General features: G+C 48.4%; 1 protein-coding gene across 3 annotated transcripts in view; it reads right to left on the minus strand.

Annotated features, from left to right (window-relative positions):
* Window positions 1–22,764, minus strand: part of Ing5 (inhibitor of growth protein 5) — a 48,347-nt gene that overhangs the window by 13,600 nt on the left and 11,983 nt on the right. For all 3 annotated transcript variants that reach the window (XM_068372173.1, XM_068372172.1, XM_068372169.1), the window contains exon 3: window positions 5,738–5,881. In XM_068372173.1, the coding sequence (XP_068228274.1) occupies window positions 5,738–5,881 (144 nt within the window). The remainder of the gene's footprint in view (window positions 1–5,737; window positions 5,882–22,764) is intronic.

Here is a 22,764-nt window from a genome sequence, read left to right on the forward strand (position 1 = left end):
AACAGGGCCAGTGATGAGAGGGTCCCTGTGAGACTCATCCACTGTCTCACTGAGCAATTGCTCCTCTTCAGCATGCTCATGATGCACTCTAGGGCTTGGTTTATCCTGGGGGCCGATGGAAAAGCCCGAAAATCCTGACTCTGAATCTCCATTCCCAGGTACACAATGGATTGGGAGGGAATGAGTTGAGATTTCTCTATATTGACTAATAGACCTAGGTCTCTGATTAAGTCTAAAGTCCAATTGAGGTTCTCCAGACAACGACGACTCGTGGAGGCTCTCAACAGCCAGTCGTCTAGGTAGAGGGAGGCTCTGATGTTCGATAAGTGTAGGAATTTCGCTACATTCCTCATCAGATGAGTAAAGACCATAGGAGCTGTGCTTAGGCCAAAACACAGGGCTTGGAACTGATAGACAACCTTTCCGAAAACGAATCTCAGGAAAGGTTGGGAGTCTGGATGAATGGGAACGTGAAAGTATGCATCTTTCAAGTCCAACGAGACCATCCAGTCCTCCTGTCTGACCGCTGCTAAGACCGACTTGGTCGTCTCCATCGTGAAGGGAACATGAAGGAAGTCTTGCCAAGGTGTTGTTTAGACTGCAGCCACTCCCCTAAGATCCTTAAAGCCCTCTTGGAGGATCTAGCTAGGACAAGCTTAGTATAGTTGGACTTAGCTTGTTGTACGCCCAGCGAAAACTCAGATGGTGGAGAGCGGGGAATAGCAGAGACGAAGTGGTCTGGGTAAATCTCCCTGAGTAGAGCCAAGACCTTACGAAAATCAATCGACAATGGAGAAAGCTTAGATTCGTCCACGTCTGATGAGGGATCAAGGTGTGCCTCCTCATAATCCGACACCTCATCAGCAGAGGGTAGCGAAGCGATCGGACCAGAATGCTGAACCGCAGAGTCAGAACGGGTAGGAACAACAACAGTGGTTTCCTCTTCCAGTAACTGTTGAGGGAAAACCTGAGGCTCAGACTGCAAAGGCTGAACAACAGACGAAGCAGAAGGCAGGCGCATGGGTGAAGGAGGTTGACTCCTAGCAAGAGAGGTTGAACCCAAGGATTGCACAAGCTGAGCGGAGGACGGAGGCGGAGTAGTCCGTTCCTGTTCCTGTGAGATGAGCGGAGAATGATGAGGTTGAGGCTGCGCAGAACAAGGTAAAGTTCTCGCAAGCTGAGGCTCCTGAGGCGCAAGTCCAGGGTGTAGAGGAGCTTGCCTTGAGGAGGGTTGAGCTCGCTGCAGCGATGGCTGAGCAGACAGACTCACGGAGGGGAGAGGTTGTTGTACCCCAACCGAGAGTTGCACCACTGGTGGAGCAGCAAGGGGAGGCGGAGGAAGAGTGGAATAACTCTCCTGATCCCAAAGCAAGGGTTGCCTTAAAGAAGGCTGAGGCTGAACACCACTGGGAACAGCGAACTCCGAAAGTGGCTCAACATCGTACGCCTGGCAGATGGTGCTGCGACCAGGCGGAGCAAGTGCAGGCGGGGCGAGCACAGGCGGAGCGAGAACAGGCGGAGGGAGTGTAGGCGGAGGAGGAGGTGCAACACTCTCAGCCCGACACTCACGCATCAAGTCCGAAAGCTGAGCTTGCATGGACTGAAGCAGGGTCCACTTGGGATCGGCAGAAACGATAACAGACTGAGGTAAAGTCACAGTCGGGCTCTGTTTTGGCAGAACCTTACTCCTCTTGGGCGGAGTACAGTCGACACATGACTGAGGCGAGTCAGAGCTGAGCCAATGACTGCAACCTGGCTGAGCACTCGCGGACTGGACTCTACGTTTAAGCGGTCTCGAGACCTGAGACCAACGTTTCTTCCCAGCTAGTTGATCAGCGGACGAGAATAAGACGGGCTCAATCGTCTGCAGGTGGGAGTGACGGTCTAAGGAAGACACGCCCGCAACCACCGAGGATAGTTCTGTGCGCCTAACAAGGCCTGTCGAACCCTTAAGCCCTTCGACATTGCTTCTCCCCTGGGCATGGGAGCTTGCAAGAGGTCCCGGACTGGGAGGACGACTGGCTCGCACAGAAAAATCCTCACGCACCACACTGGCACCACTAGCACTTGGCACTGCACCGACACTAGCACTCGTCACAGCACTGGCACTAATTCCACCCACTGCACTCTTGACCTTCAGTTCTTTAACTTCGGCCATCAGAGACTTATGGTCACTTACCACTGATTCTACTTTATCGCCTAAAGCCTGAATAGCACGCAAAACAACTGACATATCAGGCGGAGGGCATACAGTAGGTTCGGGGGTAGCCACTCCAGGGGTAGGAAAAGGTAGGGGATCATGAGGTGAGGAAAACATAGAAGAGTGAGAAGAACTTCTCCTAACTCTACCTCTCTCTAACTTAGATGAATATTTTAAAAGACGGACAAATTCCAATTCCGAAAGTCCGGCGCATTCCTCACATCGATTTTCTAATAGACAGGGCCTGTCCCTACAGTCAGAACAAGCGGTGTGAGGATCTACCGAGGCCTTCGGAATACGCCTATTGCAAGACCTACATCGTCTATGGGAGGGGGCTTGCGAAACGTCAGACATCTTGTTTCAAAGAGTTAGCCAAAGGGTGATCCAAAAACAAGCAAAATTCGTTAACTGTTATATCAGTATTATATAAAAGCTATCTAGCTAATATAAGAAGGATTCCAGTAAAGCGACAGCCGTTAATCTGAGAGAATACTTCACCAAATATCCGTGAATAAACTCGAAGACCATAAGCGTATCCCAGAACGTCTAGCCGGAAGCACGACAGAGGAATAATTGAGGAGGTGTCAACAACAAATGATTGAGTACCTGGCCACAGGTGGCGCTGGTAAGTACACCCCCTTCTAGTATTGTGATAGCTGGCGTATCCCTCCATAGAATTCTGTCGGGCAACGGAGTTGACAGCTACATGATTATCGGGTAAGTTTAATATTGAAAATCCTATATTATCTCAAGTTGTTTTTACGTCTTGGTAAAACGTCTAAATAGGTATGCCGAAGATAACCATCTGTTCCTTAATTTACAATTTGGCTTTTGCAAAGGCCTTGCAGCATGTGATAACCTTTTTACAATTTCTTATGTTGTACAGAAATCCCTTGATTGTGGTCAGGAAACTCGTATGATTGGCCTTGATTTTAGTGCTGCCTTTGATCGTGTTAATCATAAGGCCCTTGTTTCCAAACTCAAAACGACTGGGAGTAGGTGGGTCTTTTCTTATCATCATTACTTTGTTAAGTAATAAACTGTAGAGTTGTTGCCGATGGGCACTAAAGTAAGTATAGAAATATGATACCTGGTGTTCCTCAGGGTAGTGTTCTTGGCCCATTACTTCTCATACTATATACATATATGTGGTTTTGGCCTGGAAAACATGCTTGTTGCATATGCAGAGGATGCTACTCTCCTTGCATCAATTCCATTGCATAAATGAAGTTTGGAGTTGCTGAATCCCTTAACAGAGATCTAGCTAAAATTAGTGCATGGTGCAAATTATGAGGCGTGAAGATGAACCCTAACAAAACTCAAGTATATTTGTAAGTAGGCCGAGAACAGTGTCCCCTCAGCATGCAGATCTCTGCACTGACAACGAGCTTCTAATTCCATTGAAGTCTGTTATAGGCTTTATCATGCAATTACATATATAAGGTTTTTAATCAGAAATTTTGAAAAAGTTGGAATATGATTTTACTGATTCTACTTCTGAATTTTGTTTTGTTCTTTAAAAAATATGGGCACATTTTTGATAGCTGCAGAGTGAAGATAAACTGAAGAAACAAAAACTAGGCAGTTGTTGGTTGTTAAAACATACACAAAATTCATAAGAAAAAATAAGTGCAATAATACTAAAATGAAAAACAATTAATATATAGAATTCATGATTATTTTTAAAAAGTTATTTTGCACACATACAATGCCATTATCAGCTAAAACTAATGGTCAGCTGACGAAAGACAATAACTTTTTCAAGCATAACTGTAAGTATGAATTTGATTCTATACAGTATATCCTTTAAGACTTGTTTTAAAAGATGTTTACTCATTTACAAAGAACAAATTATCAAATTAAGAATTATTATTCTGGGATGGAACAACATACTGAAGGCTAAGTACAATGTTGAATACGTGGGTGCAAAATATGAACCAGCACCAGAGAGGGGCTTATTTTCAAATTTATTTTTGCATTTTCTTTCAGGGTCCCGATTAACATAGTGCTGGATGAGAGGGAATTTACTCTACCTATTAACATCATTACCAGGCAATATCTTTTCAAATGAGAAAGATCACTGCTATGTTATGCATTTTTAAAACAAAAAGAAATGACATAGCGGGTGACACATTTGCCAAGCTGGTGACATCATTGCCATGTATCTTTTTAAAAAATAAATAAAAGAGAGTTGATGACATCAAAGTAGTATTACTATACAGTACCGTATATCTTTTCAAAAGAGAAAGAAAAGATACTAGTTACATTACTGTTGTGCTATATCTTTTCAAAAGAAAGAAATGACATACCAAGTGACATCATTTCGATACTCTAGCTTTTCAACGAAAAATAAAGAAATACTGTAGATTATTTGGTGATATTAGCAAGCTATATGTTTTGAAAGGGGAATCAAATGACATAGCTATCTTTTCACAAGAGAATTAAATGACGTACATGGTAGTATAATTGCCATATTTCTTTTTAAAAGAGAATGAAATATGGCTGGTGATTATAATAACAAGCTACAGTATATCTATTCAGAAGAGATAGAAAGGACACAGTTGGTGACTTTATTGCCACACTACATCTTGTCAAAAAAGAATGAAAGGACATAGCTGGTTATATCCTTGATAAAATATGTCTTTTTAAATGAGAATAAAATGACGTAACTGATGACATTGTCAATCTATATCATTCCAAAATAGAAAGAAATGACATAGCTGGAGATATTGCTGCTATGCCATATCTCATCCAAAGAGAAAGAAATAACATTGCTGGTGACATCACTGCCTCGTTATTTCTTTTCAAAAGAGAAAGAAATAACATAGCTGGTGATATCGCTGTCTTGTTATACCTTTTCGAAAGAGAAAGAAATAACATAGCTGGTGATATCATTGTCTTGTTATACCTTTTCAAAAGAGAAAGAATTAACATAGCTGGTGATATCATTGTCTTGTTATACCTTTTCAAAAGAGAAAGAATTAACATAGCTGGTGATATCATTGTCTTGTTATACCTTTTCAAAAGAGAAAGAATTAACATAGCAGGTGATATCATTGTCTGGTTATACCTTTTCAAAAGAGAAAAGAAAACATAGCTGGTGACATCATTGTCTTGTTATACCTTTTCAAAAGAGAAAGAAATAACATAGCTGGTGATATCATTGTCTTGTTATACTTTTTCAAAAGAGAAAGAATTAATATAGCAGGTGATATCATTGTCTGGTTATACCTTTTCAAAAGAGAAAAGAAAACATAGCTGGTGACATCATTGTCTTGTTATACCTTTTCAAAAGAGAAAGAAATGACATAGCTTGGTACACCCTGAAATCCTTGACACAAATACAGATGATATGGATCTTATTTTTTTCTTAAGTAAAGACATCAAATGAGGGTTTCAGCAACTGAAAAACTCAGTTAAATAAATCTATAGTGCAAAGGTTTATATTCATATAAAGGACACACATGGATCTAGAAGAAATTAATTCACAATTTGTTACCTACATCTGAAGAGAACTTTGAAATTAACATCACTTACCAATTCATATGTTTGAATTGCTAGTTGAACTTTATCATCGCTGTATTCTTTGGCTCGATTAAACATTTTCTGTATCTTGCCTGTCTGTTCAGAACGCTTCTCTGGACTCAGGTTTTTAATGTTGAGTAAATATTCATCAGCAATCTGCAAGTGATATCAGTTGAAAGATAAAAATTAAAAATTGTCAAGTAACATGTTTGTAAAAGAATGCAGGGTATGGAAGAAATATTCATGAGCAAAAGAAACATAGCACATAACAATGCACACTTCAGAAACTTAATAACCTAAGGTTATTATTAAACATTATCATACAAAAAGCTACTGTTGAGTAAATTTTAATAACAAACAATATCGCAAATTTTTCAAATAACTTTTTCCTAGCTATACAAACCCGAGTCATATACGCAGGGATAAGTTTTCAGCACAAGCTAGAACGGCTGTTAAAATTATTAACAAGGTAGTTAACGACAGGTGTGATCGAGGGAGAGGAGCCCCAGGACCTTACCACCCGTCTCAGGACCGAGGGGTGGGGTGGTTGAGCAGGGAAGTTTAATATAAAGGAGCTTTTTGCGAGGTGTACAGTACAGTAATTATCCTCCATCAGTTAGTTCACACCCACACTAGTAACAGATCATCACTTTGCAATTGCGGCAGGACTTCCTGGGAGAAGGTGATGGCAGGACCAGCATGTGTGAAGAGCTCCAGGTTTGTATACAGTAGTTAGGAAAAATTACCAATTTGAAAATCCAAATTTGTCCTTTGTTCGGCACTAAATACAAACCCTTGCTCCATGGTGGGTGAAAGTCCAAAAACCAACTGACTGATGACTGACCCAGGGTGTTACTCTGTGCTTTGCGCGAGTTGTTTAGAGGCGCCCTGAGTTAACAGCATGGGTAATTTGTGCTAGGTGTACGAATTTAGCAATGTGACTTGACCAGGTAAGCGTAAACTTGAGGCTGAACTCCACACCTAACCTAAATATTGCCAGACTCTAATTTGCTTAGAGATTGGGGACATGAATATATACGTATATATCACATTACACAAAGGACAGTTAGAGGAGGTCGGCCTCCAGAGTTCCTAGGATGCCGAAACCTCAAGAGAGGGGTGAATGAAATAAGAAGTGGCCAGTCACTCACACATTCATTCTAGTCTAACTCGCGGGTAACATCTGCCCTTAAACAACTTCTACTTGTCCTACAAGAGAGCTGAGGTGTTATTGACCACGTTTTGTGCAGCCACCACAGGCCCTAAGGTATAAGTATCTAGGTTCCTGTGGGTTATGTCTTGCAGGTAGTGGGCAGTGAATGTGGTTTGCCCACTTGTAGTAACTGCATCAAAGCAAAATTATTTTTGAACGCCAGGAATGTGCTGACACCGCTGACGTTGTGAGCTCAGGTTCGACGGCTGGAAGGAGAAGAGCCTGGTTGTATGGCTCACTCAATCACTTGCTCAAGCCAGGAAGATACTGAGTTCTTCATTATCTTCCTTTTGATGCTTCCTACGCTCATATTCCCTAATGGGAACCTCAAGGGTGTTTTTTTGGCTTCACAGGAGTGCCAAGGAACAGTAGAGCACGAGGGGAGGATGCCTCACGCTCTTCCTTAAGCTCTGCTTTCTTAGGGAAGCGAGCACCGTCTGTATGACTACCTAGCCGAATAAAAGATAAAGGCAAAGGCCCTTACCCTATAAGGGAACTTGCTGTTTGCCTTGGAAAGTAGACCGATGGCACAGTGAGTGCTGACAAGGTGAAGGCTGATAAGGGGCGATAGGTGTTGTCTACTTGTGCTTGCCTCGCCACTTTCGCGTAGAGCTCGACTGTTCACCTTGCTAGGTGGCTGGATGCGCAAGACTTAGGTTAGCATGCTCCCCTACTACCGCATCATGGAGAGATCTCATGCTCACCCTTTCCTCCAAAGGGGAAATGCACACAGCCTTTCCTGTGAGGGAGAGGAAGGACGGGTAACTACTGAATGCTTGCGCACAGGAAGTGAAGCAGGTTCTACCTCGCGAGAGGCAGAAACCTTGGGCGCACGTTCCTGCAAGCCTGACCTCATAAAGCGCCGAGAACTATGCTGTCTTACAGACACAACAGTGAGGAGCAGGGGCTGCAAGCAATTGCCTAACTCCATTATTGTCAAGCTCAAAAAAGCTTCAATTCGAAATGCTAGAGTGGGGCATGGATGACTTCAATATCCCGGGGGGAGGGGGAGAGACCACACAGGCAAAGGCCTTCTCTCCCTCGGGCAGAAAGGACGATCAACACCTGAGATCACTGTCGCTAGCTCTTCCCACAAGCGGGAAAGTTAGTGATCAGTGGTCAGTGAAGGGTAACTCTCCCTCGGAAGGGGAAGCTGCCTAACATTTGGAAACGGACATTCAGATAACACACTTTGTTTCCCCCACGGCTGGGCGAAACCAGACAGAAGATCCACATCGTTAACTGTCCCTGGAAAGTAGCCAAAGCTAGTCCCTGGGTTTATCCTGGGAGGGTTCCTCCTACTCACGTTCGCCCGCCGAAGCAGAAAGAACGTTGGGGCAAGCAGATGCTGAAGTCGAGAAGGTAGGGCACGGAAGACACTTTTGATGAAAGACCTACGAGTTTCAAAGGGACATACCAAGACGCAAGACCTCAAGTAGCCTTTCCTTGCACAGGGAACCCATGAACCCAAAGGCCATAGCTGACATATCGTGTCAGTGGAGAGAGACTCTCCTACGGTGGCAGACGGAGCTGCTTTGCTAAGGGAAGTAATGGAGGCCCGCGGAGCACAAGGTTGTCTAGGAGTCAAGTGGGCGCCACTCGTACTCAACCAACTCACAGGAAAAACCGACCAACCAGTCAGAGTGGTGAGGTCGAGCAAACAGAGTCCGATAGTAGAGTTTCTTCCTTTCAAGAATGAACCCAATGGGGAAGAATTCCTCTTTGTCTTCTTCCACCATCTTCCAAACCTTATCCACTGGGAGGGCGACCCCTCCCTACACTCGACACAAGGAGATTTTGGTATATTAGAATGCCCTCTACACGCAGGACAGAGACCGTGAGAATCAGTCTCCACAGCTTACATGAAGGTGCCGCAACGGGGCCATTCAATGCCAGGACAATCCCGCATGGCTTTCAATCCCCACGGGCAGACACACCAGGAAAAAGAAAAGGGAATAGAAAGTTTTTAGCTCTTGGCTAGTTGCTCCTTGATCGTATTAGGTTAAGAAGCTTTTAACGGGAGAGCTAGATAACCTCTTTACTCTGCCGAGCCAAAATAAAGTGACGGTCTGTTACTAGTGCTGGTGTGAGCTGGGTGGTTGATCTACCCCTGCTTCCCCCCTCTATTAACTAGCGGAGGGTACTTACACCTAGCAAAAAGCTTAACGGATAGTTTCAGCTATCGCAAGGTGTATGTTACATAATGGATCTGGAGAAAGCTTATGATAAAGAGTTGATAGGGAGGCAATGTGGAATGTGATGAGGTTATATGGAATTGGTGGAAGGTTGATGCAAGCAGTGAAAAGTTGCTACATAGGCAGTAAAGTGTGTGTTAGGATAGGAAATAAATTGAGCAAGTGGTTTCCAGTGAGAGTGGGGCTGTGGCTGGGATGTACGACATCACCATGGTTATTCAACTTGTTTGTTGATGGAGTTGTGAGAGAGATGAATGCTCGGGTGCTTGGTCGGCGATTGAAACTGAAGGACGAGAGTGATCATGAGTGGGTTGTAAATCAGCTCGTTTGCAGACGATACTGTACTGGCTGCAGACTCGGAGGAAAAATTGGGTTGATCAGTGACAGAGTTTGGAAGGGTGTGTGAGAGAAGGAAGTTGAGAGTTAATGTGGGTAAGAGTAAGGTTATGAGACACATGAGAAGGCAAGGTGGTCTAGATTGAATGTCATTTTGAATGGAGAGTTACTTGAGGAAGTAAATCAGTTTAAGTATTTATGGTCTGTTATTGCTGCAAATAGTGGAATGGAAGCAGATAAACACCAGAGAGTAAATGAAAGATGTAAAGTGTTGGGAGCAGTGAAGGGAGTGGTAAAGAATAGAGGGATAGGAATGAATGTAAAGAGAGTTCTGTATGAGAAAGTCATTGTACTGTACCAACTGTGATGTAAGAATGGGAGTGGTAAAGAATATCACAAATTTTTAAGTAATTTGTATTTTTCCTAACATACTTACCTAGAACTACCTTCTTAGGAGTTACTGGTTAACTCTACCTAACCGACCAGCTTTTTGTATAGTTTACCCCCCTCTTCCCGTTTTCTACGGGGTCAACCTCTGGCAGTGTGGTACGTGCCCTGAGGCGACCCCGGGGTCAGGCAGCGTGCTAGCTCAGGTCGAATCGCCAGTAAGTTTCGTTGGAATAGGTATTACTCGATCCTGCAGGAGGGCCATAACCCGAAGGTAGTTCTAGGTAAGTATGTTAGGAAAAATACAAATTACTTAAAAATTTGTGATTCGTTCCAACACGGTTACTTACCTAGAACTACCTTCTTAGGAGACTTACACTTTAGGAGGTGGAGTATCCTGCAGGGATCAAGATTTGACGGGGAGGCACGCGAGAGAGGGAACCTCTAAGGAGGTCTTGGTTCCAAGACCACTTGAAAACTGCACGAAAAGTAGGGGAAAACTATCCAAAAAACTCACTTAGTGTCTAAATGGCTTACCTTTTCAAAATCAATTCCCATACATGTCCTCTTGAAGGGTGTTCCTTTCAGTGATTAAGGTCTTCTCAACATCTTCCTGGCCCGTTCGATCCGGGGAAGGAAGGAAAAAGGGGGGGGGTAAGGTTAAGGAAGGAACTAGTGTCTTTTGGCCTTAACACCCCCGGTTACCCTGGGGCTATGACCTTAGATCTCCTGAAGGGCCGACACGATTGGGCCAATCGAAAACTTGTCCAAGGATATTCTCGTACAATCTTTTAGATAATGTTCTGTGAAGGTGGACTATCTAGACCAGGTCCCAGCCTTCAGGATCTTACCCACAGCCATGTTCTTCTCGAAAGCCAGAGAGGTGCTCAGAGCCCTGATATCATGAGGTCTTGGTTTTCCAGGGAGATGAGTCCCAGAAGCCTCGTAGGCCCTCCTTATCACTTGTCTCAGCCAGAAAGAGATAGAATTTTTCGAGACCGGTTTCTTCACCCAGCCTGTTGAGATGAATAAATTTTTGATCTAAGGGCGGTATTTTGCAGTCCTCTCCAGGTATTTTCTTACAGTTCTCACGGGACATAAGCGTAGATCCTTCGGGTTGTCGGATCGAGGGATGGCTGGTACCAAAAAACCCTCAAACCGAGGATCCCAACACGCTGGGTTCTGCGTTTTCGCCACAAAACTAGGGACGAACCTAAAGACAACTTCCCTCCACCCTTTGGAGTGTGAGACCTCGTAAGAGAGGCCGTGTAACTCGCTAACTCTCTTCGCCGAGGCCAGGGCTAAAAGAAAAGCTGTTTTAAGGGTGAGTTCTCTGTCTAGTACGTCCCTGAGAGGTTCGAAGGGAGGCTCTGACAGAACCTTGAGAAATCTTGCTATTCCCACTGTGGAACCCGTACCTCCTGGGGGGGACATGATTGCTCAAAACTGCGGATGAGCATCGAGATGTGCCTTGAGGCTCCCAAGTCAATGCCCCTAAGGAGGAAGTCTTGACCTAAGGCTGCTCAAACTCCTTTGATGGCCAGGATGGATGAACCCACGTCGTCCCTCAGGTACACCAGAAAGTCTGCAATGTCCTGGATCGATGCCCCTAAGGGCCTGATGTTTTTGGATGCACACCACTTCAGAAAGACTGCCCAGGAACGCCGTAGATAACCAGACATCCTTGTTGCGGTTCTCGATGAGTATCCTTCTTTCTTCAGGAGCTTCTCGATAACCTCCACGCGTGAAGGCGGAGGGATCGAGGGTTTTCGTGCCACCTGTGAAAGTGAGGTTGTCGCAGGAGGTCTGGCCTGTCCGGAAGCGGCCAAGGAGGACGAAGAGCTAATTCCTTTAGGTCTGCGAACCAGTCTCTCTCCGGCCACCAGGGCGCTACTAAAGTCATCGACAGGTTGGACGACACTCTCACTCTGTTCAACACTTGCCTGATCAAACTGAAGGGAGGGAAGGCGTACACATCGAGACCGTCCCAGGGATGTTGGAAGGCGTCCTCGAACGCTGCTGACGGGTCTGGGATTGGAGAACAGAACACGGGGAGTTGGGCATTCAGACGTGTGGCGAACAAGTCTATCACTGGGGAGCCCCACAGTAAGATGACTGCTCGAGCTACCTCCGGGTGTAGGGTCCACTCCGACCCTATCACTTGACCCGCCCTGCTGAGGCCGTCGGCCATTACGTTCCTCTTTCCTGGAATGAACCTTGCCGTCAGTTCTATCCCTTCTTCTGTGGCCCACTCCAACAGTTCCGTGGATAGGGCGCAGAGGACCTTTGACTTCATGCCTCCCCGCTTCTTTACATACGCCAATTAACGCCAGTGTTCCCTCGCAGGAAGTGTATGAACTGTCGACACGCCCTCAGAACCGCTATCATCTCTAGGACGTTTATATGGAGAGACACCTCCTCGCTGGACCACTGCCCTTTTGCTGATTTTCCTAGCAGGTGAGCTCCCCAGCCCTCCTTCGATGCGTCCGTGAACAACAGAATCTCAGGGGGGTTGGAGGCGAAGGGCATCCCCTTCTCTGTATTTGACCTGATGTTCCACCAAAGGGTCTCTCTCGTCTTCGGGAGGACGGGGACTATTTTGTGGGGCTCCTTGCCTTGGATCCACACCTCCTTTAGATTCCACTGTACCGGGCGGAGCCTGAGTCTCCCTTGCAGTACTAATTTTTCCAGGGAAACCAGATGAACCAGTAACTTCTGCCAGTCCTTGGCCCTCCTGGGTTGTCCCGTCAGGAAGGGTTGAAGGATACGTTCTAGGTTGGCTAACCTCTCCTCTGAGGGGAAGGCCCTTACTAACTGGGTGTCCAGGACCATCCCCAAGTAAGTCATCCTGGTGCTGGGGACTAGCTGGGACTTCCCTAGGTTGACCGTGATCCCTAACACCTTGCAGAGGTCGAGCAACATAACGCCTTGCTCCTTCAGTTGTTCCCTTGAGGCAGAAAGCAGCAACCAGTCGTCCAGGTACCTGAGTAGTCGTATGCCTTTCTCGTGTGCCCACGCCGAGATTGGGCGAACACTCTCGTGAACACTTGCGGGGCCGTCGATAGGCCGAAGCACAGGGTTTTGAACTGCAGGACACTGGACTCCCATTTGATCCTGAGGAACTTCCTGCTGGAGGGGTGCACGGGGATTTGAAAATAGGCATCCTTGAGGTCGAGAGACATGAGGAAATCCCCCTCCCTCAAGACTGCGATCACTGTCTTGGGGGTATCCATCTTGAAATCCGTCTTTGAGACGAACTTGTTGAGGGCTGAGAGATCTATGACTGGCCTCCACTCTCCTGTCGATTTCTCCACAAGGAAGAGCCTGCTGAAGAAACCCGGGCCGGGGTTCTCCACTGTCTCCAAAGCTCCCTTGTCGATCATGGACGCTACTTCCTCTTGTAGCGCCGCCCTCTTCAAGGGGTCCTTTGGAACCAGCCGTTCGGCTCTCTGGGCTGGGATGAGAGGGGGAGGCTCTTCCAGGAACGGGAGTCTGTAGCCCTCCTTCAGGACCGTCACCGTCCAAGGATCCGCACCGAGATCCCGCCATGCTTGCCAAAAATGTCTGAGGCATCCCCCTACTAGGGGTTCCTGCGGGAGTAGGGGGCCTCTCTTCCTACCTTCTCCTGGAGGAGCGGCCAGATCTACCTCTCCTAGCGTTACCGTAGGAGGGTCTGTAGGCTGACTGAGGGCCTGCCGTGGTCCTACGGGTAGGCTGCTGCAAGGCTTGGAGCCAAGGGGCAGAAGGAGGATCTCTTCGGGGCAGCAAGGGTATGGCCTGTAAGGGGTGAGGGACGTCCGTTGGGGCTCTCCTAAACGTGGCCTTCCTCATAGGAGGGGGCCTAGGATCCGCTTATCTCACTTTCCTCACCTTCTCCATAGTATTTTCTACCAAATTGATGGGGAAAATGTCATTCCCCCACACGGAGGAATTCCTCAGCCTCCTTGCTTCCCTGTCCGGCAACTTCCGCACTAGCTTGCTCAGTACTGTGTCCCTTTTCCTCAGGACCCAGTTTGAAGCCACTGACTGAGACTGGGACTATAAAAACTTAAAAGCTTTGCCCCCAGAGCTAACAAGATCCCTCAGCATGGCCTGATTTTCTGGGAGGGAGAGGTCGTGTGATGCTTGAAACCCCACCAAAGCACATGACCACCAATCTAACCAGGAGGACACGTAGACCAGGTCTTGAGCCATGTCCTCCATCATAGATGCTTCCGACGGGGGAAAAGCACACGGAGGCAGTGGATGCCCTGTCTTCCGAGGCTCCCTGGTTCAGCGCGGTCCCCGCTGCTTCTTCTACTGCACGGGGACCACCGCGATGCCCTTCGGGAACGTAAAATCGCTTCTGGGATTTCAGGCCCGGAAGAAGTTTGGAGGAACTCTGGCTTCTAGGGGCCTCTGCTAGTCCTGCCAAGTATCCATCAATCTGCTCCATCCCCAACTTCACGTCTTGAGCGAGAGGGAGATTAAAAGATGGCTTTTGTTGTACCGGACTGTCGATCATCCTGGACAGTCCGGAAAGTACGGCCTTTGCAGCTGAGGGCTTGGGCTCATCCAACCGATGATGCCTTCGAATAAGGGCTAGAACCTTACGGTAGGAGGAGATGTCGTCCGTCGAGCACTCCCCTCCTTCCACCAGGTCTTCCGTCACCAGTTCCTCCGTACGGGGGTACGCCGTGACGGTGGGAAAAGCAACGCCCGACGAGCCTGCCAGTGGTATGGGCTGCCCCGTGGGGACGAAGGCATCCGTCATGGGAGTACCAACGCCCTCCGAGCCTGCCAGTGGTATGGGCTGCCCCGTGGATACGAAGGCATCCGTCATGGGAGTACCTTGTTCCACAGGGGCTCCGTGGATGGGGCATCCATGCGGACCGACGGACGCCCTTGGTGCTTAAGGAAGGCCTCCAAGGTGCCCGTGGTCGACGCTAAGCCTTCCTAAGGGAAGAAGGGGCAGAGGCTACCGTCGGGTTAAACATTACACAGGGGTCCCGTGCTCACTGGGGGGGAGCACGACGTTTCTCAGGTGTGGGCGGTTGCAGAAACACGGGGTAGCGTAGCCGAGGGAGCCGGAGGAGACCGCACGAGCCCTTTATCTACATCCTCTTCTCCTCTAATGGGAGACCTGAAGGGAGTCCTTGGTTTCACCCACGTGGCGGGGTCCGAGGACGACGAACTACCTTTCTCCGTGTCTCCCCCGGTGGTTGAGGCTCCCGAAACACGCCACGAGGCAGGGGAAGTATCGGCACTCGGCCTACCCCACATTGGATCTTCCGAGGCGACGGGACCTGCGGGCACCAGGCCCTCGCCTCCTACCCACACTTCCGCACTAAACTCAGGCCCCACACTGGAAACTTCCCCCACAGGAACATCATACTCTTGGGGAAGGGCAATGGGCCTCTTTCCCGCAACGGACTTACCTCGTCCCCTACGCTGGGTAGGGGAAGAAGGACGGGCGCTACGGTGTACCGAGTCGTCTGGCGAACCTACAGGCGAAGAAATGCTGGAATCCTTAGGCATCTTCTTAGCTGCCTTCTTCTTCTTCGTCCCGAAGAGCACCCACTGGATATCAGACCAATTAGCACACTCCGGGCACGTAGAGGTAGGGGAACACGCTTTCCCCCTACACGTGGAGCACAAGGAGTGGGGATCAACCTCAGGCTTAGAGAGGAAAGCCCCGCAAGATTTCCCAGCCACAGGCCCAGGGCAACGACGAGGATGCTCCATAACACAAGGCTAACACACCAAGAGACACAAGGATGGAACGGGAAAGTGAAAATGAAACACGTGGGTAACACGCGGTAAGCACAAAGGATAGGGGGACACGAGGGTCGCACAAGGTAAGAGAGAGCGCGGCTAGATGTTTATCGCGTCGCGACCAGAAACTTACTGGCGATTCGACCTGAGCTAGCACGCTGCCTGACCCCGGGGTCGCCTCAGGGCACGTACCACACTGCCAGAGGTTGACCCCGTAGAAAACGGGAAGAGGGGGGTAAACTATATAAAAAGCTGGTCGGTTAGGTAGAGTTAACCAGTAACTCCTAAGAAGGTAGTTCTAGGTAAGTAACCGTGTTGGAACAAAAGAGGGTTAGGAATGAATGTAAAGAGAGTTCTGTATGAGAAAGTGAGTGTAGCAACTGTGATGTATGGATCAGAGTTGTGGGGATTGAAAGTGATACAGAAATTGAACATGTTCGAGATGAAGTGTTCAAGGCATATGGCTGGTGTATCTCGAGAAGATATGGTTAGGAATCAAGTAATGAGTGAGAACAGGTGTAAGAAATGATTTAGCAGCTAGAGTGGATATGAATGTATTGAGATGGCTTGGCCATGCAGAGAGAATGGAAAATGACTGTGTGCTGAAGAAGGTGATGAATGCAAGAGTTGGTGGGAAAAATATAAGAGGAAGGCTAAGGTTCAGGTGGTTGGATGTAATGAAGAAACCTCTAGGTGATAGGGGGATAGATGTGAGAGAAGCAAAAAGAGTGTGCTAGAAATAGGAATGAATGGCGAGCGACTGTGACACAGTTGTGGTAGGCCCTGCTGCTTCCTTCAGTCGCCTTGGTGACCGCTGAAGTAGCAGCAGTAGAGGATTCAGCATATGAAGCTTCATTTGAAGTGGATAATGGGGGAGGGTGGGATGTGGCACCCTAGCAGTATCAACCAAACTCGTCTGAATCCTTCGTAAGGGTAGGAGGAGACAAGAGAAGAAAAGTCTCCTTTTGTTCATTTTTTTTTGGGGGGGAGGCTACCCCTAAATTGTGTAAAGTACCTTGGTAAATACAATATACTATATAGTAAAGAGCGTAAGCCTTTGTATATAGTGCCAAAACAATGATAAAGTAAAAATTTTGAAGTTTTGAAGTTCCTCTGTTTCCTCCACCACATTATGATCATTCCACAATCTGGTCACAGCTAGGATAAAACTTATAAAACATGACAAATTCGTAGATAATTTGTTTTTTCCTAACTATAAAAATCTTAGCAATTTAATAGAGGCATTACTTTTGGCGTAGCAGAAATGACGAGCCATTAATTTTTTTTAACGAGGGTTTACTACCCACACTGCTAGTTGGCGGGGGTAGGGAGGGTAGCTTGCTACCGCTCCCCCTCACACACTTGTGATTGAGTTCACTTTGCTTGGAGGCAGGACTTCAAGGGGGATAGGGCTGGCAGGTAAGTTTGGTTAAATAGCTAAAGTTTGTATTGCTAGGAAAAATACAAATTATCTACGAATTTGTCATTTGTTCCGTAACTGGAATACAAACCACGCTATTTAATAGGGATGACTCACCCATTTGGAAGGGTGGACGTTCCAGCCAGTCCGGCTTTTTGGCTTTGCCCGGGGGCTCCTTATCTGAGTGTGTTAGCACTCAAGAAATAAGGACCCCCTGCACCTCGCTAAAAACTTGCTACGCAAGGTCTGCGGCCTACGCAAGCTGTGTGTGAAGGTATGTAGAAGTGTGACTCGTCCTAGAAAGTTGTTCCGAAGTTCTTTAGATGGAAACTCCTACACTAGGACTTCCTAATACCACCTCGTCAGGGTATGGGGACGTAACAGTATTAACCTTAATACTGTACTAGAAACGCAAGGGAGCATGGTTTACCTGCAGTGGTTTGAGGTCAGCTATGCAGAGAACCCAGGATGCTGCTTTCCCCAAGAGAGGGGATGATGAAGAAAAGAATAAGGGCCAGTCAAACCTTTTCATTCATGCAGACTAAAACCGGGTAACAATACCCTCAACCTTCTGCTACTTGTCCAATAAGGAGCTTGAGGTTTTAAATCAGCTGTTGTGCAGCCACCACAGGACCGATAGAAAAAGTATCAAGTCTCCTGTTGGTTACGTCTTGCAGGTAGTGGGATGTGAACGTGTTCTGTCATTTCCACACCCCAGCTTGAAAAATCTGCGTCACTGAAAAATTTCTTTTGAAGGCCAGGGACGTTGCTATGCCCATGACATCATGTGCTCTGGGGCGACGTGATGGAGGAGGGTCTGGATTCAGTGCCAGGTCAATGACCCTGCGAATCTATGCAGAGATGGTGTTCTTGGTGACCCTCCTCTTAGTCTTTCCTGTGCTGACGAATAGTGCTGGCACACGAGGACGGGCTACGGCTGTTCTCCTGAGGTACAGGCTCAAGCTCCTTACTGGGAATAGTAAGAGATGGTCTGGGTCATCTGTTACAGTACGGAGACTAGAAATCAGGGAGTCGAATAGAGGATCCGCTACTCCCAGGTTCTGAGTCTTAGCAATAAACTCAGGGACAAAGCTGAACGTTACCTCTCCCCATCCCCTTGAATGGGCGATGTCATATGAGAGACCATGAAGTTCGCCGACTCACTTGGCCGAGGCCAAAGCTAGCAGGAACACTGTCTTCCAAGTAAGGTGGCGAACTGATGCCTGGCGTAATGGTTCATAGGGAGGTCTCTTAAGAGACCTGAGAACTCGAACCACGTTCCATGGGGGAGGTCTCACTTCCGACTGGGGGCAGATAAGTTAATAACTCCATATGAGTAGAGAAAGTTCTAGCGATGAAGAAATGTCCATTCCTTTGAGCCTGAAGACGAGGCTTAAGGCCGAGCGATAGCCTTTCACTGCCGATACTGATAGATGCACTTATTCACGCAAATACAAGAGGAACTCCGCTATTGCTGGAACAGTGGCATCAAGTGGAAAGATACCCCTTCCACGACACCAACCACAGACGACTTTCCACTTTGCCTGGTAGACTGTTGCTGATGACTTCCGCAGATGTACAGACATCCTAACCGCAACTTGTTGTGAAAATCCTCTCTCAGAGAGGAGATGCTGGATAGTCTCCAGGCATGAAGTCATAGTGAAGCTACGGCTTTGTGGAAGATGCTGGCGAGTGGTTGTTTGAGTAGATTGTCGTGGAGGGAGTTCTCTTGGAGGCTCCGTTAGGAGTTGCAGAAGGTCCGGGAACCATTCTGCATGATTCCACAGCAGAGCTATGAGGGTCATTGAAAGATTGACCGATGTTCTGGTCTTGTTGAGTACCCTCCTCATCAGACAGACGGGGGGAAAGGCGTAAACGTCGATGTTGTATCACCGTCGGCGGAAAGCATCTTGTCAGAGAGCCTTGGGGTGTGGGACTGGGGAACAGTACAGCGGGAGCCTGAAGCTCAGGGCCGTTGCGAAGAGGTCCACAGTCGGAGAACCCCACAAAGTCAGGACTTTGTTGGCTAATAGATGATCCAAAGACCACTCGGTACTCACTATCTGAGATGCTCTGCTCAGGGTGTCGGCAAGCACATTCCTTTTGCCCAGAATGAAGAGTGCCGATAGTGGTATTGAGTGGATTTCGGCCCATCTCAGTATCTCTACTGCTAGATGGGATAGTTGCTGCGAAAAAGTACCTCCTTGCTTGTTGATGTAGGCCACTACTGTGGTGTTGTCGCTCATCACCACCACAGAGTGACTTCCCAGGTACTGTTGGAACTGTTGAAAGGCTAGAAAGACGGCCTTCATCTCTAGATTTATGTGGAGGTACTTTTCTGACTCTGACCAGAGGTCTGAGGTCGTGTGGTGCAGCACGTGGGCCCCACACCCTTTTTTAGAAGCGTCTGAAAACGGCATCAAATCCGGGGGGAGGACGAGAAGATCCACTCCCTTTCGTAGATTCTCGTCTGCCAGCCACCACTGGAGGTCCGTCAGTTCCGCAGGTCCCATGGGGATCTTGATGTCTGGGGAGTCGTAAGCTTGATTCCACCGGGACTTGAGTCACCACTGGAGAGATCTCATCCTGAGGCGACCATTCGGAACTAGACGGGCCAGCAATGAAAGTTGACCGAGGAGACGTAGCCACGAATGGGGTGGAAGTTCTTCTTGTCTGAAAAAAGGTCTTGCGACCTTCCTCAGCCTTGCTATCCTGTCGTCTGATGGGAAGGCTTTGTGGAGAGTAGTGTCTATAATCATGCCTAAGTATACCAGTCTTCAAGTGGGAAGCAAGGAGGACTTCTCGAGATTTACCATGATCCCCAGATCTTGGCAGTCTCAGAAGTTTGTCTCGGTGTTGAAGAACGGTTGACACCGAGTCTGCTAGGATTAGCCAGTCATCCAAATAATGGAGGAGACGGATGCCAATCCTGAGTGCCAAGATGATATTAGGGTGAACACTCTGGTGAAGACTTGTGGTGCTGTGGAAAGACCGAAGCACAGCACCTTGAACTGGTATTTTCTGTTGTCCAGGCTGAATCTTAAGCACTTCCTTGAAGGTGGATGGACTGGGATCTGGAAGTACGCGTCCTTTAGATCAAGTGTGCACATGAAGCCTTGCAGTCTTACTGCTAGCCTGACCGTGTCTGCCGTCTCCACGTTGAACGGAGTTTGTTTGACAAACTTGTTCAGAGCTGAAAGGTCGATGACTGGTCTCCAGCCTCCAGACGCCTTATTTACAAGAAATAGTCGACTGAAGGAGCCTGCGGATCCGTCGAGGGCCTCTTGGAGAGCGCCCTTCTTCAACAGGGTTTGGACTTCTGCCCGAAGGGCTTGCTCCCTTGCCGATCCCATGGCAAGGGAGTTCGATGACACTGGACTCGTAGGCAGGGGAGGTAGAGATGTTATGAACGAGAAACGATACCCTAGACTGATCAGAGAGATTGTCCAGGAATCGGCCCCGAGTTGCTTCCACCTGTTTGCGCAATTTTGTAGGCATCCCCCCACTGGTGGAAATGCAGGGGGACTGCCTATCCTGGCGTTTGCGGCCCCGGCTGCTCCCTCTAGGATTTAAGGGCTTAGACACCATTGTCTTCGCTGCAGTTGTCGTCGTAGTGGTCTTGGCTGGACGGGACTGCTGTGGTGCTGAAGGCTTATAGGGCTTAAATGTTAAAGCCCTATGGAGGAGGGAGGCTTATAGGGCTTAGATGTTAAAGCCCTATGGAAGAGGGAGTCTTAATGAGACTTCCCCCACCTCTTAGCAGCATGTTCCACATCCTTAGGCTCGAACAGAACAGACGCCTCTATGGATTTTGCCCACAAGTTCGAGACTTGGTGGGCCAGAAACTCGATCTTGCAAGTACCTGAGAGGAGGAAGGTTTCCATAGCTTTCTTGGTACGTTCCTTGGAGAAATCCTCAGAATGTATCAGGATACTTAAGGTCCCCAACCAGATATCAAGCCACAAAGTGGCTTGCATAGCACACTTCGCGACCTTCTCCTGGTTGAGGATCTCGGCTGCCGAGTACGAAACCTGCCGATTGGAGTGTCTCTCAAGAGGGACTCCCCTGGTTAGCTCTTCCAGCGAGTGGTGAAGTGGAAGAGATAAACAAGGCTCCTCCAGGATCTCAAAGTACCTCCTCTGTTGTAAGCGAGGAGGTGGGAGGAGCTTGTTGGTGGTACCGGAATGGTTGGAGGAGGACATCTCGGAGAGCTGCTGGGCGATCTTGTCCCTGGTACTCTTTACCCCTTGAAACTAGGGCAGGGATGTACTGGTCTTAGAGGGTTTTTAAGTACCAAAGACGCAGTCTAGGACCGTGTCTTTGCCCTCTCGAGGGGGGATCTCTGGGTCGGAAATCCCGTTGGGAGACCTCATTAGAGTCAGAACCTGCCAAAACGCGTGTTCTGACTCCTGCTGGTATCCTCCTGTTGTAGGACTTGCAGCGAAGTCTCCTTCTATCTCCAAAGGCTCTTCTTGTGGAGAATCGCGGACATTCCCTTAGTGGCTGGCTGGCTCCATCCTAGCCTTAGTGGTGGACTTAGGCAATGTTTTGGAGTCTTTGGATTCCTTCCGGGGAAGGATGTAAGACTCCCACATTGATGAGGGTGACATGTCCATTCTATTCCCAGACTGTGTGGAACTCTAGGCGTGGAGAGAGGTTTCCTCCATTGGTGCAATGGGGGAAAATCTTCGCGTGGTTCCCTTGGTGACGGGAGATCTTCGTCTGAAAGGGAGGGAGAGTTAGTCCGAGGAATAGGAGGAACTTGCCTTGAAGGTCTGCGTGGAGTTAGTTTCGCCCTCGGGGCAGTGACCCCGTTCAGAACTCTTTTCCTCTTCAACGGGGTAGAGGAAGCCATAGTTCCGTGTCCTAGATCAGAGAGGACAGGCTTGAAAGCCTGAGTTACGGCTCTGATCAGGGCTGTTGGCTGACAGACATACCCCCTGAAGAGAAAGGGATTGAAGGATCCCGGGGAGGAGTCACTGGAATAGGTGGGTTTGCCTTCGGTAGCTTTGGGATCCTGAACCCCTCTACATGTTTCCCTTATCCAACAATGCGCGGTGGTATGTGCTTGCGGGGAGGGGAATGAGGCGATGGCAACCTTACCGGACGTCGTTCCTTGTGATGCGCAAGCTCGTGCGGGGGGGGGGGGATATCGACGCTCGCGTGGGGGAGAATAATGGCGCTCGCGCAAGGGAGAATATTGGTGCTCGCGCGCGGATGCGCACGAGTGTTTGAACGCGTCTGCCAAAGACTTAGGGTGCGCACACAGGAGAATGTCCCCTAGCGCGGGGGAGATGTTGGCGCGTATGCGTATCTTTGTGAGTGCGCGCAGGTGAGCGCTGGCGCGTTGGTAAGGGATGGCATGCGGGTGAGGGCAGCATGGCTGTTGTCTCATCTATGAACTTGCGTGCAGGAGAATGTTGGTGCCCAGGTTTTACCTGGCGAATAGGCTGGCGCGCAGGAGAGCGTGATGTAGGGCGCGCGGGATAGCGTTGGCGCGCAGGAGAGCACTGTTCCACAGGAGAACGTCGGCGCACAGGCGAGTGCCGGTGCAGGAGAGCCCTGGTGCGCAGGAGATCGTTGGCGCGTGTGCGCATGTGGGGGCGTGGTTGAGCTCTGCTCCTGAGGGCGTGTTAGTGCTTTAGGTTGTTGCCCTGTGTTAGGGTGTGCAAGATGAGTAGTGCGTTGAAGTGATGGGGCCTGACGAGCTACTAATGAGCGCTGGTCAGGTTGC

This window comes from Palaemon carinicauda, chromosome 4 (assembly GCF_036898095.1).
Source record: "Palaemon carinicauda isolate YSFRI2023 chromosome 4, ASM3689809v2, whole genome shotgun sequence".
NCBI lineage: Eukaryota > Metazoa > Arthropoda > Malacostraca > Decapoda > Palaemonidae > Palaemon > Palaemon carinicauda.